At 34.7% G+C, this 17,574-nt stretch overlaps 3 protein-coding genes across 3 annotated transcripts; all 3 read right to left on the bottom strand.

The window, feature by feature from the left end:
* Nucleotides 1–496: 496 nt before the first annotated feature.
* On the bottom strand, nt 497–5,494 carry LOC131625274 (CASP-like protein N24). Its single transcript, XM_058896155.1, has 3 exons — nt 4,963–5,494; nt 4,696–4,831; nt 497–797 (listed from the first exon to the last, which is right to left on the bottom strand). Exons 1-3 carry the CDS (start codon nt 5,445–5,447, stop codon nt 600–602), a joined length of 819 nt encoding a protein of 272 aa, XP_058752138.1. The 5' UTR covers nt 5,448–5,494; the 3' UTR covers nt 497–599.
* Nucleotides 5,495–5,965: 471 nt separating this feature from the next.
* On the bottom strand, nt 5,966–11,269 carry LOC131625273 (protein farnesyltransferase subunit beta-like). The gene is made up of 14 exons (XM_058896154.1): nt 11,039–11,269; nt 10,858–10,944; nt 10,658–10,763; nt 9,910–9,945; nt 9,229–9,311; nt 9,057–9,110; nt 8,646–8,697; nt 8,288–8,352; nt 7,434–7,490; nt 7,230–7,302; nt 7,054–7,140; nt 6,827–6,980; nt 6,564–6,688; nt 5,966–6,417 (listed from the first exon to the last, which is right to left on the bottom strand). Exons 1-14 carry the CDS (start codon nt 11,173–11,175, stop codon nt 6,181–6,183), a joined length of 1,353 nt encoding a protein of 450 aa, XP_058752137.1. The 5' UTR covers nt 11,176–11,269; the 3' UTR covers nt 5,966–6,180.
* A 4,717-nt stretch (nt 11,270–15,986) lies between these two features.
* On the bottom strand, nt 15,987–16,676 carry LOC131625243 (uncharacterized). The gene is made up of 2 exons (XM_058896126.1): nt 16,392–16,676; nt 15,987–16,301 (listed from the first exon to the last, which is right to left on the bottom strand). The coding sequence occupies exons 1-2, from the start codon at nt 16,572–16,574 to the stop codon at nt 16,029–16,031; spliced, it is 456 nt and encodes a 151-aa protein (XP_058752109.1). The 5' UTR covers nt 16,575–16,676; the 3' UTR covers nt 15,987–16,028.
* Nucleotides 16,677–17,574: the final 898 nt, after the last annotated feature.

The following is a 17,574-nucleotide window of genomic DNA, read 5'->3' as shown; positions in this document are numbered from 1 at the left end:
ACACAAAAGATACATTAAATATATGTTAGATGTGCATCCTTAATATACCAAATGTATTCTTAATGAAACAAAGATTACAATTTCTCCTGTTATTGACTAATTGTACAACTAAGGTGTAACCTGAATGTAACCACACAATGCTTTGGACTGAGTCCAATTATATGATGTTAATTCAACAATACATGTCATTGCAACTATTGATCTTAGTCCATAATTGATTATTTCTATTCAAAAACCTTAAAATAGTACACACTTTTAAATTATTTGATGTTCAACTTTGTGTTTATTACAACTTACATATTTTATATACGTGTTAATTTAAATATTTTTTATTAGTTATAATTTATTTTAGTGGCCACCCCAAATTTTTTACTCTGGCTTCGCCACTGCTTGCAGGTAACTAATTTTAGGTTTATCTTTGAAAATTGGGATCCCTATATAAATGAAAGGTGCCAAAATCTTTTCTAATATCAAGTTTTAAAGTCACGATGCAATCTTATTATGAATTTCAAATTTTGCAAAATGACATATATAGTACTTGACACTATAGTAGTACTTCAGAATCATATTACTACAAACAAAGAGTGTTGCATTTATAATTAGTTAAACCTAAAAAGGATGAAACCAGAGACAAAAGAGGCTAAGGCAAAGGCCACAAATGCTAAGAAGGACATAGCAACAGATTCATTTGCCATTTCTACGAATTTGTGTGCACCATGTTCAATCCAATAGTTTCTCAAAATATGAGCTCCAGTGGCAGCTGATGATGAAGCTGACATTAGAATATATGCCAAGGCCTGCAGTTGAAAACAAGCCATTCAACACACTTGCTTAGTATGTAAGAATTTGCTATGATTCATGAAGCTAAAATTATGTGTGTAAATTTAAAGACCAATTTATAAAATATCATTAAACCTAGTTGCTAATTTTAACAATCAATTTGACATTTCCTTTTGTAAATGGGTTATTATGGTACAATTTTTTATAGGAGTAATATCATAAGAGGTCAAGCACATGAGAGGATCTTGTCCCCATTCAGGATGAGAACAAGAAAAGTTATTATATGAAGAAAGTGACCACTTCCACGAGGTGAATATAATCATATCCACCAATTATTGAACATGTGTATTATGATTAGAGAAAATAAGGTCGCTACCCAACTTCCAAATGAGCCACACAAGTGAATGCCAAATCAAATCCAAGTTAAATCTAATACTTTTCCTAGCACCAGACACACAAAAAAATCTCTAGAAGTGTAAGGAATAAGGATACTTGAAGGCATCCATGTCTCTCAGCTTAACCATCTAAAGAGGTGGTCATTAGCTCCACCTCCCTACCACAAAACTCACAAAATGTATTATTATAACCCACAATAATTGTCCTTTAAGCAAGTTTTGGAGAGTTGGAATTTATTTTGAAGTAATGGCAAAGAAAAATTCTAACCTTAAAAAGGGTCGGTCGCTAAAATTGATATTAACTCCATTGAGTAATGACCAAGCACAAGCTCAATGAATAACGACCAAAAATTCATGCATTCACCTTTAACAATAACAAATAAAGATACTAACAACTCCTACTTCCATACAAATATAATTTCATTCACCTCAGATTCAAGACCCACTAACTCTCTATCCGAACACCATTTAATCGATATTAGCATACCCTTAGTCAAAAACCTTATAGAGTCTCTAGAATTTCTCATATATAGACACACCTCAAGCTAGTTGTCCTTCAAGAATGACAACAATGTTGATTCTTCAGAAAATTAGTCTGAGCTCGAGTCTAAATTAGCTCTAAGAAGAGAAATAAATATCCACCATAAAAAGGTATACCTAAATCTCTCTGAATGGCAGCCTAAGTGAGACAAAGGAATTATTTACTCATAAATAGTTATGGGAAATCACTCCACAAAGTGTGACCCCTTATAAGGGTCCTCTAGCACCATTTACCCAATAGAGAAAGGTTAACTAGGAAAAGATATTTTACCCAAAATTCATCTTTACTTTTTGGTTTACACACCTTAAACCAACTAAACTATAAAATTTTACTCTTTCAAATTTATTTAGACCGTTAACCCTCTACACACCCTCTCTCACATTAGAGAAAACACCTCTAGAAGCAATCAATATATTGTCACATTTTACTAGGCATCTTCAAGATGGATATATAGAAGATTTGGGTGGAGTTAAGAACGGTGTCAGTAAGCATAATTCTCCTTTCAATGATAACATACTTATTACTCCATAAGATGGGCCTATTAGTTATCGTATTAACCAAAAGTTTCCATAAATGAAGAACCAATTATTTGAAATGGAATGATCCCAAATTTTTGTTTAGGAATCGTTTAGTCAACCTTGAGGAAGAATTCAGCATATTCACACCCAATACGAATTTTTTTAGAAAAATTAGCGCTAAGGCTAGACAAAATTCAAAATACCTAAGAACGATCTTAATGGACCAAAGGTTCTCAGCTAATGTTTCTCACAAGAAGATAGTTCCCTCAATATATTGAAGGTAAAAGACTATAAACCCCTTATTTCCAACCTTGAACCCTAATAATAACCTAAGAGCTTGTTCATGCATGGTCTATGCATTGAGAACTTCCACCACCAAAAGATAAAGGAAAAAAGGCTAGGGTAGCCCTTTGCTTCAGTCTTCTATGATTACATAGCTCTTGATTTGAGAACTCGTTGACAAATACTTATAGATTTCTTGATAAGACACAAGCATTAATTTGAAAAATTCCACCTGGTCTGTAATCCCACCCACTTTATCATGTAATCAAGAAAACTACAACTAACTTAGTCATAATTCATTTTAAAGTCTACTTTAAACATAAAAGCACTCATTTCTTTTCTTCTTTTTTATTGCTAGATCTAAGAACAAATATAGCTTCATCACCTCGTTCACAAGATGTTTATCCTTACTGAAGGCTGAATGGTTATATTAAATGATTTTATATATCGTCGGTGATAATCAAGCATATTAAACCTTAGCCATAAACTTATAAAGGGACCTCATAAGCAAGATAAGTCTGAAGTTCCCAAGGGGAATCAACCATAGGGGTCAGAGTGTCAAAATACGATATAATTCTTAAGAGACTCACGTTGAGGAAGAATTTATAAAAAAAACACACCAACCTCATTTCTTAATGTGGGCCATAACTTTTTAAATAAGGATAAATTGAACTATTTTGGCCCTGGATTCCTATTACCATAATAACTAGAAACGGTATAATTAATTTGTTATACCTTGAATGGGGCTGAAAAGTGGTTATTATCTTCTAGAGGTACCCACGAAATCAATATCATCAAACGTCAGAAGATCAATAATGTTGTTCGAGTAATGTTGTTCTAAAAAACAAACAACCTAAGTGAGAAACACCTCCCACCAAGCTCCTCTAACCTAAAGAACTAAGATTGCATTTCTCCTCGCATGCTTCTTAACACAAGAGTGAAAGAACTGTGTGTTTGCATCACCCTCTTTAAACCATCTCGATCTAGACATTTGGAATACATGGGAGTCCTTATCTTTAAGAAATCTATGAAGCTCATCCAATTTCATACTCCAAGAGAGAACATCCCTCACTAGTAAATGTCCACCTTCAGCCTTCAAGTCCGTACTTTGATCTTACCCATTATTTTCTCAATTCTCGGGTGTAAATTACCAAAAACCTCCTTGCACCAACTCTTAAGAGTACATGTTAAGCTCTTCAGTTTGTCACTAAGAATGTCAGACCTCCATCCTCTAGGTCCCCTCCAACTATTAGCAACCACATCTGCTAATAGTTATTGTTAAGAGTCTCACATTGGATAATATACAGTCTGAACATGTCTTTATAAGTGGGGGCAATCCCCACCCTACAAGCCGATTTTGTAGGGTTGAGTTAGGCCCAACCATATTTCTTAACATGGTATCAAAGCCTCGTTTAGTAGCCATTGGGCCATTTGCTATAAGGTTTCCGCTATCGGATCACCCATCATTTATTTCCACGCTCCAGATGTTCAGTCATGGGCGTGAGGATGTGGAAATAAATGGTAGGAGGCTCAATAGCAGTCAACCGGATCTTAAACGAGACTCTGATACCATGTTAAGAAATGTGATTGGACCTAACTCATTTGATGTGGAGCTCTTAACATTTATTTAACCTTAAAGAATTTGACCCCCACAAATGAGATGAATGCCTCATAACTAAAAGGTAGTTGGTCCACATGTCTCCAACCACGCCTCAGATGACAACACACAATCAAGATGACTTGTTGCACAACTACTCGGCTAGATGACAACACACGGTCAAGATGACTTGTTGCACGACTACTCGGCTAGAGCCAAGTAAATCATCTACCCAACAAAGGAAGATCAACCATAAGTATAACCTTGTTGATTCTTGTGAGGCTCTACCTCATGCCACGTTGGGGCTCTAAGAAGTTGAATTTCCAACAATCCGATTTGCCTTCCACTAAATTATTTGACTAATATGCAATTAGTTACATTTGCTTATAATCAAGATCAAAAGCATTAAAGAGTAATAATGTTAACAAAGTGATACTCAAACAAGTTCACTCAATACAATATGAATTACCAAGACCAATTTATATCACAAAACTCTGAGTTGATTCTTCCAAAATCAAAAAAACAGAACTACTTTTTTTAATATTATAAGTTTGAATTTGCTTAAAAGACCGTAGGCTGTACCTGATCAATAACAAGATTGAAGTAACATTGCAACTTGGGGTTTATAGTATGCTTCTTTGTGACCAAGTACCTCACTAGATAACAAATTTGCAATCCAGAATACACAAATCCAATCACATTTGCTGAAAAACTATACCTGCAAAATGACATCCAAACCAAAATCACACACCATCATGACATTTAACTACTGAATAAGAGAAGATCTCAAGTTCTACGGACACAAATCTCACTATTATAAGACGGAAAGTTAGAAGGAGAGAAACATACGTGAATTCGTCGTAATCATACCAATGGAACTCATATGGAGTTTTAACCGAAAATCCACTTGAAAACCAGTTTGTTATTTCCTCATTTACCAAAACCCTTTGCTCACAAGCACCCAATATAGAGAAAGCAATCAAGCATAACACAAAAGCAACTATTCTAAGCCCCAACAAAGCCATGTACCACTTCACCTCTTTCTTAGACCTCAAGAAATTTGATAAAATTTCATTGTCTCCCCTTATGTCGTTAAGATCCATCATGATAACCTTCTCCTCTAAGACTTCTACTTCAACTTCATTGTTCTCTTCAAGTGTTTTTTCTTTCAATTCATCTTTTGTATCTTGAGTTAAGCTTTCAATGCTATTAGTACTCATAGTGGAGTGTTCAAAAATCAAAACCTTTGCAGCTAAAAACACAACTAGTTGTAGTTTTAGTTTCCACTTTGAGTAAAATGAACACAGCTTAAAATGCATGCACCTTTCTGGCATAAATATCTCCCAATTTACTAAAAATACACTATTGTTTTTTTTTAATCACTCTTATTGTACATTTAAAATGAAATTATCTTGTTTAGTTTAACTTTGTTTTTACCTATTGACTTTTGGTGTGTAATAAGTGATATTCCTGATTTATTTAACCGTTTTACTTAGGAGAACTAGAAAGGACCTTGCCTTTTCTTCTAGCTGGAAAAAAATCAGCTTTTGGCTATAATGAGAAGTATCATGTCCAATCCCATATACAAAAGATGAAATATTTTTAATAAAATGAAATTTATGCTACAAATTCTTTTATAGTTATGAATGACAACTAACAAAGAAGTGCCCAAATAGAATAAGTTTCCGGTTGATTACATTATGAAGCCAATGAGCTTTTGGATAGTGACTATTTTTCAAGTTTAAAATTACTTCTGGGACAAATTCGTAATCCTGGGTGGTGAAAAGATAAATTCTCTCATTCATGAAAAGGTAAAACAATTAATTTATTACAGAATGTTTGTTTGCTTATTATTATTATTATTATTATTATTATTATTATTATTATTATTAGTACCATTGATTATAAGCACCAATTTCCAGCGTAAAAATTTATATCATGAAGCCAATAATTTTGGCTTAATCATTAAGCCTTGAGATCGTGCCAAATGTATGATTAAGAAGGGTTTAACATTTTACATTTTACATTCTACAGATAAAGCTATGTAGCTAAAAACCTTGTCACCAGTCACAACTGAGCAAAGAATTCATGAGCTTCACGGTATCGGTCCAAAACAACATTAAAGAGAGGATGGATGGGTTCTAAGAGATTGGAGTATGGGCCCATTACTACCTTGGGCAGCGGTGGAGAATTTGGGCGTTTTGACCAACTATACTGGCACAGTGACAGCCCACTTAAACAGTAACATGAGTGATAATGATCCCTGCGTTTACCCGGTTTGTCCCTGAGTCCACCATCTTGCTCCTGCATCAATCAAGCATTGATGAAAAAAGAGAGAAATTAATAATTATAATGAAACTGTATAAAGCAGAACTTCCATTTCAAGCTTTCAAGGGATCAAATACAAGGATCAAGTCATGAAACCAATATACAAAATATAAAGTGCATACCTGTGTGCATAAAAGAATATATTGCTGTAAAGCAATGCTGTGAAAAAGTGGTTCACTTGCTCTCCACTCATTTATAAAGTTATAACCAATATTTTTAACATCGGATGAACAGGATTCACTCATGCCTGCAAGAATTAGAATTTAAAGTGAAATGTTAATGTCATGAGAAACTAAAGTAGAAACATATGTAGATGTTCAAGGGAAAACTTAATTTCATGATTGAAGAATTGTTTCTATTTTGTGCTTCTCTAAAGTCAACCTACCTTCATGACTGATACAGGAAGTTGCATGACTTGAGGTTCCGTCCAAACTTTCCTTTTCTTCAGGTACATCAGATATTGCAACAAACTGTAATGCCTCTGCCATTTGTTCGTCGATAACAGAATGCAATCTTTGCAACAGTGCAACAGCACCTCCCTGATTACTTTCATATTGTAAGCCAACTATATCACAAAGAAGACTGATGAAGAAAATTTAAAATTTCAATCACCTGCCAAAACGAGTAGCACCCATCCACCAATTTATTTGTTCTCCCCTGAAATCCACACTCCTTACCTTGCCGAAATACAGCCCAATCCTAATGCAAGGAAACATAGTATAAATTCCATACAAGCTCATAAGTTCTTGCAACTAATTGGAAGCTATTAAAAAGAGCAACTCTCTTACAAGTAAACGGGGCAGATCCAAGCGATTAACTTCACCAATCAGAATCATTGCCGCTAACCCACAAAAGGTATACCTGATAAAAAAAATGGTAAAAAAACACACATCCTTTTGTTATTTATTCCAAATCATATTATTGTGAAGATGTATAATGAGAAACGAGAGATGGAGAGTATGATAATAGATGGAGAGTATGATGATACATACCCGCCATGAGCCTCAGACCCAGGCTCACCAGCAATGCCTCCCTCATATGTTTGACAGCTGCAAATAAACAACATAGAGATGATACATGCATTACAGTTTACATTACAGATAATGCACAGAATGCAATCAATTGTTTAATTTTTCTAGTTGACAAATGAACTATTCTCAGCTAGAAATTTAGAGATCGACAAAATCTTCAAAAAGGAGGAATAATAATAAATGGAGATAACTCGTTATTTCAATACCACAAGGCACCAAATATTGTGGCTATTGGGACTTTCTGGTATTAATCTATTTCAGCCAATGTAATACATATGGCAAAAAATAGTTAACGAAAAGATGACAGTCTGCCTTATTGCTAAAATCATTAGAATAGCAAAAATGGAGAGAATTTAGTACCCTTCGATGTCATACATACCAACAAAGTCATGACTAATGTAATGTCGCTTTCAATTGTTACCAGTGTTTATACTTTAGAGGTCGCACGCAAGGCCTCGCATACTTAATAAAGAAATCATTAAAAATGTTTTCTCAAATGCCAGCTTACTTTGAACCCTTGCAAATTGCTCTTAAGGAAAACCACTCAATAATGAAAGCAGTAGGAACAAAAGTAATGAGTTTGACTTGTACAAAGTGTCTATTCTAAACATTGCAAGTGTTTCTTGAAATTAAATATTAAAACGTGTACAATCAAGCTGGAAAAATAAAGCAATATTAGGAACAAAAGTAATGAGTTTGACTTGTACAAAGTTTCTATTTTAAACATTGCAAGTGTTTCTTGAAATTAACATTACAATGTTGTATAATCAAGCAGTGTAATTTTAAAACTAGAGCAAGTTCTTCTTGAAACTAACCTTAAAATGAAGTCTCCTACATTCTTGATCAGCTCATCATCCAAAATGTTCAGAACACTAGCTACCTGGCTCCAACAAGATTCCCAGTGTTATATAACAGATACTAGCCTTAGCATTAAAAGTATCCCACTCTCTCAATGAAAATAATAGAGGATAACGGTAGAAAAAGTCTAAGTTATAGCCAATAGCTTTGACATCCTGTCATTCCTAACTAGTAATATGCTACCATTCCTAACTAGTAAAACTATGCATGATGTTGATCCTAAAAGTGCAATATTTGTGCTTATAAATCATATCTACGCATAACTACATTAGCATGTGTGCAAGAAAGACATAGATACAGATAAAACCAACTTACGGATATCGCAGTGTAGCAAGCTCGAACGTCAATTTCTCCCTCGTCATGCATCCTGAATAAAACATTTGATGATTGAAAAAGAAAATAACGAATAAAAAAATGGTTTCCCAAATAAATTCTGAATGTATCAACAAGTTCTATAATTAGCATTAAAAGTGCCATTAACACGTGATGGCAGATTCAAATTTTCACACAACTGGCCTCACAAACATTACCAAATCAAAATTCGTCATTGTTCATATGTGTGTATAGTTTGTATCTTTGCTATGTATTCAAGCATAAGATGGACATGCAAGCATTAACGTGCCAAAGCAGCCAGATACAACTAAAAATGGAATTATGGATATAGGCAGGCATCAGTGTAATTTCTTATTGTTAATTAAACGCACGTAGACAAATGTGATAACAGACCTGAATCCCCCGTTTGGCTGTTTCATCCGCCGCATAAACCCATACAATTTATCTCTGAAAATAATTTTTCGAAGTACAAATCAATTCCAGATGCACGAAAACATAACTCTACCAAACAAAAGATAAAACAAATCACTGCAAGAGCTTGCTTTGAAGAGTATAAACTGACCACCTATTAATAGATGCCAAAGATTTCTCACCACCCAGAGTAATAAGAGTATTGACTGCAGCATAAGTTGTGGCAAGATGAGGCATCTGAGAAAGATTTCAAGGATATTATAAGCTTTGTGCTTTTCAAACAATTGAAGAGTATGAAAGACACAACTTAAATTATGAAAAGCTTTTTATATTCCTTCCAGGACTGAAGTTTGAGCAAAATGTTGACACAACAAATACACGGCAATTGAAGTTTTTTATATTACATGGGGAAAAATTAGAGTTATAAAGTACAGTTTGACTAGAACTCGATCAACAAAATGGGGAAAGAGGAATAAAAATAAAGCTGAAACTAATTCAACTGAATTTGGAATGAAGTCAAACACTACAGCCCTCTTAAGCCAGACCACTGAACCATGCTACCAAAACTCCCTTTGACATATTTTCCCTTTGTAAGACAAAGAACTACATCTATTTATGAGAAGGAATTATTTATTATATATAATTATGGGCATATTATATTAAAAAGTAAAACTAGCCATGATATTAGTTTCTATTCATATATATGAGTCAGTAGCAACTATTTAGAGAAAATAAAATGTGGTTTGAACAAGAGAGAAACTAATAATCATATTCAACAAAAATTATAGCTTGATGTTCAAGTAGAAATAGGTGAAGAAGCATAATGGTTGCTTGCCTGGCCAGGTCCTCCAGCATATCCACCATCTGGATCCTGTTGGTATTTAAAGAACAAGAGATTCGTAAGCGGGTAAAAATGGGATAGTACAAACAAAGTAGCCATCTAAAAACTCTTGCTTAAATAATAACAACATAAAAGGATTATCTGGGCATGTTAGACACAGCCGATCAAAACCATTACATAAGAAAAAGTCCAAACAAATAATGGGTCTGTTGAAAAAATGATTCGGCACTACAGACTCTAGAGTTAGTAATACAATATAGTCCTTAATTATCATTTTCCAATCATGATAACTATACATAAGACAATCTAAACACACAAATGTATAATCATATTTCACTATCTTAGCACAGTGTAAACAAATTTTAGGAAGTAATATCATGATGGGCAAAAATAGTAAAATATGACCGAACATATATGTAAAACTAAATAAAACTTATCTTTGCTACCAAAGTATACTTGTACCCAGGGTTTTAAAAACATCAAGGTTTTTTATGCTTCTGCAATCGTGATTACAATCGCATTTGACCGCAATTCTCTATAATATCAAGAACCGACCGTAATGCAAACACAATTGAACATCATAACAACATTATCAATGCATTAACAATGCAAAATTAATTTTTACAATGAGATAAAGAGTTAAAACACATGCACAATTAATGCAAATAAATTCTACACACATTGTCTAGATTGTCTGCTTTCATTCATAATTTGTCAAGTGATATATGAAAATAACAAAAACCTGGCAACGGTTAAGAAAATCAACAGCGTTATCTTCGAGATCATCATCAATAAATTCTCTCAACAAAGCAAATGAATGAATAATCCAGTAACACAGCCAAGGTCGACTGCACCATAAACCACAACAACACTTCAATTTTTTCGCAATTATCACAACAACAACAACAACAACAAAAAATCAAAACACAAAGAAATAGATACTTTGCATCTAAGACGGAAAAAGTTGAACCGAGGTGGCGAAGTCCTTTGGAAAGATACTCAACGTGTTTATCTCGTTGCAACTCTAACCTAAAAGTGAAAAGAGAAGAGAAAATAGATATATATGAAATTTGATTTTGGAATCGAAGAATTGAGAAATTGGGAATGAAGTGATGTTAGTTACATGACAGATTGGGCGTTCGGAGGAATGTTGGCGAAGAGTTGATAAATATGAAAGACTTGTGATTCTACCATCCATTGATCTCTTTGACTCACCGTCGGAGACGGTGTCGCCGCCGCCGTAGATGCTGAAGGTTCCATAGGCTACAGTGGTGGTGGTGGTTTGTGTCGAAATCGAATGGAAACTTCAAGCAGCTTCTTTTTTTTTGGGTACAGAGTAAAGATTTCAGATTTTCTAAAATGTTGTAATGTATATGAGCCTTTTGATCATAATTTGACGGCTGAGATCTTTGAAGGTGTTATATTGAGTTGGCAAAATTACCCCTATGGTCCTTTAAGTTATTTAATTGTAACAACTTGGTCCTTTATGTTGGTTTCGCTACAACTAAATCCTTTAAGTTGACTAACGCCTTCAGCGTTACCCTTGTCCACAGATTCTGTTCAAAAAAATGTGATGTGGCACTAACGGTGCTTAGGTGTCACTTAACTTTGCTGACTTGTCTGTTATCTCACTTAAAGGGGAAGAAAAATGGCTGGTGCTTACAATTAGAGGATCAAAACGCATTTGTTAAACCCTAATCCTAAATTAGTGTGCAGAAGTTACTTGGAGAAGACGAAGGTGTAGTTGGCGTTAGAGGCGAAGACGAGAAGCAGATCATTGAAGCTCCTTGCTGACGAAATCGAGACACTCAGGTAAGTTATGTTCTGTCTATCTTAACGATTCATTGCATGTGGTTCTGTTGTTGATTTAGGGTTTTTGTTCATTATTAGGAAAAATGGATTCAGATATTTTTTTTGTTGATATTCATCATGGGGGATTTTTTGTTGGTGATAACTACGTAGAAGGGGAAGTGGCGAGAGGTAGGTTGGATGGTGATAAATGGGGGTGCTATGAGATGTTGGGAGTTGTTAAGGAGTTAAATTATCCAGGGTGTCTTGAAGTTTGGTACGACTTTGCTAGAACATTGAAGAAACTAGAAGATGACTTTAGTGCTTTAGAAGCTTTGCACTGGGCCAAAAGTAATGGAAAGGTTGTTATATACATTGTTCACCCTATTTCCCAACCTGAGGTAATTTCAGATGAACCAATTGTTCCACAACCAATTGATCACAATGAGACACACATTGATGCCCAACCTGAAGTAGCTTTAGATGATCCAACTGATGCACAACCTGAAGTAGTTTTAGAAAAGCCAATTGAGCCACAACCTGAAGTAGTTTTAGATGATCCAATTGAGCCACAACCTGGAGATGCTTTAGATCATCCAACTGATGCACAACCTGAAGATGTTTTAGATGTTCCAACTGATGCACAACCTGAAGATGTGTTAGATGTTCCAACTGATGCACAACCTGAAATAGATCAAGAAGATCCAATTGAGCCACAACCTAGAGTAGTTTCAGAAGATCCAACTGAGCCACAACCTGAAGTAGTTTCAGAAGTTCCCACTAAGCCACACCCTGGTGTAGTTCCAGAAGTTCCCACTGAGTCACAACCTGGAGATGTTTTAGATGATCCAATTGAGCCACAACATGACAGTGATGATAGTGCTTTAGGAGTAAGGTTTTCTGATTCAGATGATGAAATTTTAAAAGATGGAATTGATGAAGTGTTGGTAGGAGAAGGAGGGTTCATTGCTGGCCAAGAAGAGCAACCAATTGATGAACTCATACCAAATGAAACACCTAAAAAAAGAAAGAGGAATACTGGAAGACCAAAGAAAAAAAAGGGTGGGAAATCAACTCCAAAAAAAACACCAAGTGGATCCAAGAAACTGAAGGGAAGACCTGTTAAAAAAAGCTTGGCTGAAGGAAAAACAATTGAATTTGGGTCTGATGACACAAGTGAGGAAGATGTGCTGGACTTTGGATTTAGGCAAAGGAGTACTGGTAAAAAGGTATGTCATGGGTTATCTGATTCAGACTATCAAACTGAAGATATAGAAAGTGAAGATGATATGAGTAGTGATTACTCAGATGAGGGGACAAGGGTAAAGTATCCATCATTTGTTATGCCTAAGAAGTTTAATGATTATAAATGGGAATTGGGGAGCTTGTTTTCATCAAAGGAGGAATTCAAGGAAGCAATAGCAAGTTATGCTGTTCATAATGGTAGGGATTTGAGATATTTGAAGAATGACAAGACAAGGGTTAGAGTGGGCTGCAAGGAAGGATGTGAATGGGTGGCATTATGTTCCAAATTGCCCAATGAGGATACATGGAAATTAAGAACTTTGAAAGACAATCACACTTGTAATAGAGAGTATAATGTAAGGATGTTTAGTACTAACTGGCTAGGGAAGAAATTATACTCAACAGTTAGAATCAACCCCAATGTAAAATTGACATCTATTTGTGAAAAAGTACATGAGAAATGGAATGCAGGCATGAATAGGATGAAAGCTTATAGGGCTAGAAAACAAGCACTGAATATGGTTGAAGGGTCATTCAAAGAACAGTATTGTAGGCTTTATGACTACACACATGAGCTTCTGAGATCTAACCCAAACAGCACCATAAAGATGAATGTCCAAGCAACTGAACAAAATCCTACTGAAACTGAACAACATCCAGAGAATTATGTTAGCAGACCACTACTACCAAGTTTCCATAGACTCTATATTTGCCTGGATGCTTCCAAGAAAAGTTTTAGTTTTTGCAGACCAATAATAGGTGTTGATGGATGTTTTCTCAAGGGGAATTATGGAGGTCAGATTCTTGCAGCAGTTGGCAGAGACCCTAATGATCAGATGTTGCCCATTGCATTGGCTGTGGTAGAGGCTGAAACAAAGGATTCTTGGGCATGGTTCTTTGATCTACTAGTGAATGACTTGGGAGGTCCAGAAATATGCAAGAACATTACTTTCATTTCAGATCAGCAAAAGGTAACATCATTTAATTTGTTAATTTGAACTGTTTTTCTTAACACTTTACATTGTAATCTAATTTGTTTACAACATTATTAGGGGTTGTTACCTGCAATAGATGAGTTGTTGCCTGGTGTTGACCAGAGGTTTTGTGTTAGACATCTGTATAGCAATTTTAGAAAAAGATATCCAGGCAAGCAGTTGAAAGAGTTAATGTGGAAGGCAGCCAAAGCAACATATCCACAAGCATGGGAGAGGGAAATGAAGGAGATGAGAAAGATCAATGAGGAGGCATTTAAACATTTGCTGAAGATCCCCCCTAGATATTGGAGTAAGTCACATTTCAAATACAGGACAAAAAGTGATGTGCTTGTGAACAACATGTCTGAAACCTTTAACAGTGTTATAATTGGACCAAGACAAAAACCAATTGTAACAATGTTAGAGGAGATCAGAGGGTATCTCATGGACAGATGGGCTAGAAATAGAGCAAAAATTGAAGACTATAATGAATCTGTACTTCCAAGGATTAAAAAAAATAATTGCAAGAAGGCAGGAATTCTCAAGATACTTCATAGCCAGGTAATTGAATCTGTTTGTACAATGTATATATCTGACATGGTAATTGATATCTTAAACATGTGTATTTGATATGCTTCTCAGGTTATCAGGTGACTTGATATATGAAGTCAGGCATACAAGTTTCAGTGGAGATAAATTCACAGTGGATCTCAAGAAATCTGAGTGCTCATGCAGGAGCTGGATGCTGACTGGAATTCCCTGCTACCATGCTATTGCCTGCATCCAAAGTAGACATGAGGACCCTTTGGAGTATATTCCTTCCTACTATAGGAAGCAGAATTACCAGTCTTGCTATGAGCCATTGATATATCCAACAAATGGAGAAAATTTGTGGGAGTTGACACCATATCCTGATGTTCTTCCACCCCCAACCAGAAGAGCACCTGGAAGGCCAAAGAGAAGAAGGAACAAAGATGCTGATGAAAAAAGGAAGGACATCACAAATGTATCCAGAAAAGGGTTGCCAAACAAATGCTCAATTTGTGGCATTTCTGGCCATAACAAGTCATCCTGTCCTTCTGCACCAAGACAATCAACAACAACTCAGACCCAAACAAGTCAAGCCCAGACCCCTACCACTGCAGTCCCAACTGTTCAATCTCAGCCAATCCAGAGGGTTCATGCCAGGCAGTCTCAGGATTCCATCAATCAAACTCAACCATCTCAAAGGGTTCAGACTAGGCAATCTCAAAATGCCTCTAGCAGTTCCCATCCAACTCAGAGGGTCCAGACAAGACAATCAGCACAATCTGAAGGAGTGCAAACACGTAGTTCCATAACTGTTTCTCAGCTGCTTGCCATGAGAAGGGCTAAAGAGAAGGGCCAAAGACCAACAGCAGCATTTCAGCCACCAACATCTCAGAGACCAAAGATGCCTTATAAGAGAAAATCCACGTAGATAGTTTGCAGGGATTCTGTTTTTTTTTTGCCAAAGATGCCTTATGGGAATATGATGTATTTATGGTTATTTTGAATCTTTGGGTGTATTAGGTATTTTGGAGCTATATTCTATAGCTGTAACAATATTTTGCTGTTAAACCAGAAATTCTATGTATTTTGATGCACTACTAATGCTATATTCTGCTGATAAAAAAATTTGAATGCTATCCTATTAATGCTATATTCTGTTGTTATCTAAGAACATTTAGTTAAAAAAATTTGAATGCTATCCTATTAATGCTATATTCTGCTGATAAAAAAATTTGAATGCTATCCTATTAATGCTATATTCTGTTGTTATCTAAGAACATTTAGTTTGAATCAAAGTTATCCTTGACTATTTATTAATTGCATATGGTATTTACTTATAGAAACAGAACAATGTATCAAAGTTGCATATGGTATTTATCAAAGTAAAGAAACAAAACAACTGCATATGGTATTTATCAAAGTTATCCTTATAGAAACAGAACAATAAGGCAGATATAGCCAAAAGTAACCAAATTTGATATTAATCTGCATCTGTCATCAAAAGATTACATCAAACTAGAATTCCCAGCTACCATATTCCATTTCTTACAACATTAACCTTAACATAAACTAAGATTACCTATTTTTAAACAACATACAAATCAACACTACAATAATCAGAATTAAACATATCATGACATAAAAAAGCATCTTCAACATCTTCAAGACATTCTTCATCATCTCCTTGTTGTATGTGTCATCCTTTATAAGCATCTTAATTTGTACCTCCTTTTCATCACATTTGGAACACCTTAAGAATGCATTTGGTGGTGTCTCTTGTTTGACTTCAGAACTTTGTTGGTTTTCATACCACATAAAGAAATTGCAGCCAACATTCTCATGTTCATTCTGCAAACAAAATCATCAAACTTCTTAACTGACCCAACTCAGGAATACGAAGGAGAATTGACCCAAATATGCAAGAACATACGTACGTACCTTAAAGTTTCTGCAGCCCCAAAAAAGCTTACCCAAGTTCCTTCCTTTCTTCTTAACTGAACGTATCACAGCTATGGATCCACAGATGCATGTTGGTTCGATTCTTGATTGGGATCCACTCGAAATTAGCGAAAACGAGTTCTCAGCTCTCACATTTGTTCCACAGCCACTGTATTGAGCCATTGATGATGAATTTCAAAATTAGGGTTCTTGAATTTGGGAAATGCGTTTTGATCCTCTAATTGTAAGCACCAGCCATTTTTCTTCCCCTTTAAGTGAGATAACAGACAAGTCAGCAAAGTTAAGTGACACCTAAGCACCGTTAGTGCCACATCACATTTTTTTGAACAGAATCTGTGGACAAGGGTAACGCTGAAGGCGTTAGTCAACTTAAAGGATTTAGTTGTAGCGAAACCAACATAAGGGACCAAGTTGTTACAATTAAATAACTTAAAGGACCACGGGGGTAATTTTGCCTATTGAGTTTGATATTTTAACGGTGTGATCTCAAATCAATTATTCAGATTGTAGATATTGGGAACCTCTATTTAAATTCTAAAACTAGTAAATAATCCTTCCTGCTGCACGGGTACAATTATTTGATATTATATATATAATTTATTTAAATACTTATAGTGTTAAATGATAAATATAATTGTATAAAAAATAATGATATTCATGCATTTGTATAGGTTAAATTAATTTGTATGATGGTTTTATACTCAAATACATATTAAAAGCATCACATATAAAAAAGAAGGTGCGTGAATTTAACTAATCGTGTCTCGTTACAAATTTATTTATTATGATATAGGTTTTATTTAAATAAACATGTAGATATTTTATTGATAGTGCCCCGTAAGAAAAATAAAAATTTTGACATTTGAAAATAAGAATATTGTGTCTCAAATAAAAACAATTGCTAAATAAAATATGTATTTTGCTGATAGTTTTCAATGAGAAAATAAAAATATTAACATTTAAAAATATTTTTTTGATAATTATGAATAATTTTGACATTTGAAAATAATATTTTTAATAATTATGTTAATTCAATTTATTAATTAATTTATGTTGAAAAAATAAAAAATAAAACAGAAAATTGAGATAGAGAAAATTAAAATGAAAGTGAAAATATTGGAGAGAGAAAAGGAAAATGATAATTTAAAAAGTGAAAAAATTA

This window comes from Vicia villosa, unplaced genomic scaffold, assembly GCF_029867415.1.
Source record: "Vicia villosa cultivar HV-30 ecotype Madison, WI unplaced genomic scaffold, Vvil1.0 ctg.000197F_1_1, whole genome shotgun sequence".
NCBI classification, from domain to species: Eukaryota; Viridiplantae; Streptophyta; class Magnoliopsida; order Fabales; family Fabaceae; genus Vicia; species Vicia villosa.
Note: the sequence above shows the minus strand (reverse complement) of the source record. Positions and strands in the feature narration are given on the sequence as shown.

What these genes read in the sequence shown, in the direction of transcription:
- LOC131625274 (XM_058896155.1), bottom strand. Translation starts at nt 5,447, where the DNA reads ATGCCAGAAAGGTGCATGCATTTTAAGCTGTGTTCATTTTACTCAAAG. An exon ending in TATGATTACGACGAATTCAC is followed by an intron (nt 4,832 to 4,962) that starts GTATGTTTCTCT and finishes GTCATTTTGCAG; the next exon opens with GTATAGTTTTTCAGCAAATG. An exon ending in TCAATCTTGTTATTGATCAG is followed by an intron (nt 798 to 4,695) that starts GTACAGCCTACG and finishes TTTCAACTGCAG; the next exon opens with GCCTTGGCATATATTCTAAT.
- LOC131625273 (XM_058896154.1), bottom strand. Translation starts at nt 11,175, where the DNA reads ATGGAACCTTCAGCATCTACGGCGGCGGCGACACCGTCTCCGACGGTG. An exon ending in TTTTCCGTCTTAGATGCAAA is followed by an intron (nt 10,764 to 10,857) that starts GTATCTATTTCT and finishes TTTATGGTGCAG; the next exon opens with TCGACCTTGGCTGTGTTACT. An exon ending in CAGCCAAACGGGGGATTCAG is followed by an intron (nt 8,698 to 9,056) that starts GTCTGTTATCAC and finishes TGTTTTATTCAG; the next exon opens with GATGCATGACGAGGGAGAAA.
- LOC131625243 (XM_058896126.1), bottom strand. Translation starts at nt 16,574, where the DNA reads ATGGCTCAATACAGTGGCTGTGGAACAAATGTGAGAGCTGAGAACTCG. An exon ending in GGGGCTGCAGAAACTTTAAG is followed by an intron (nt 16,302 to 16,391) that starts GTACGTACGTAT and finishes TTTTGTTTGCAG; the next exon opens with AATGAACATGAGAATGTTGG.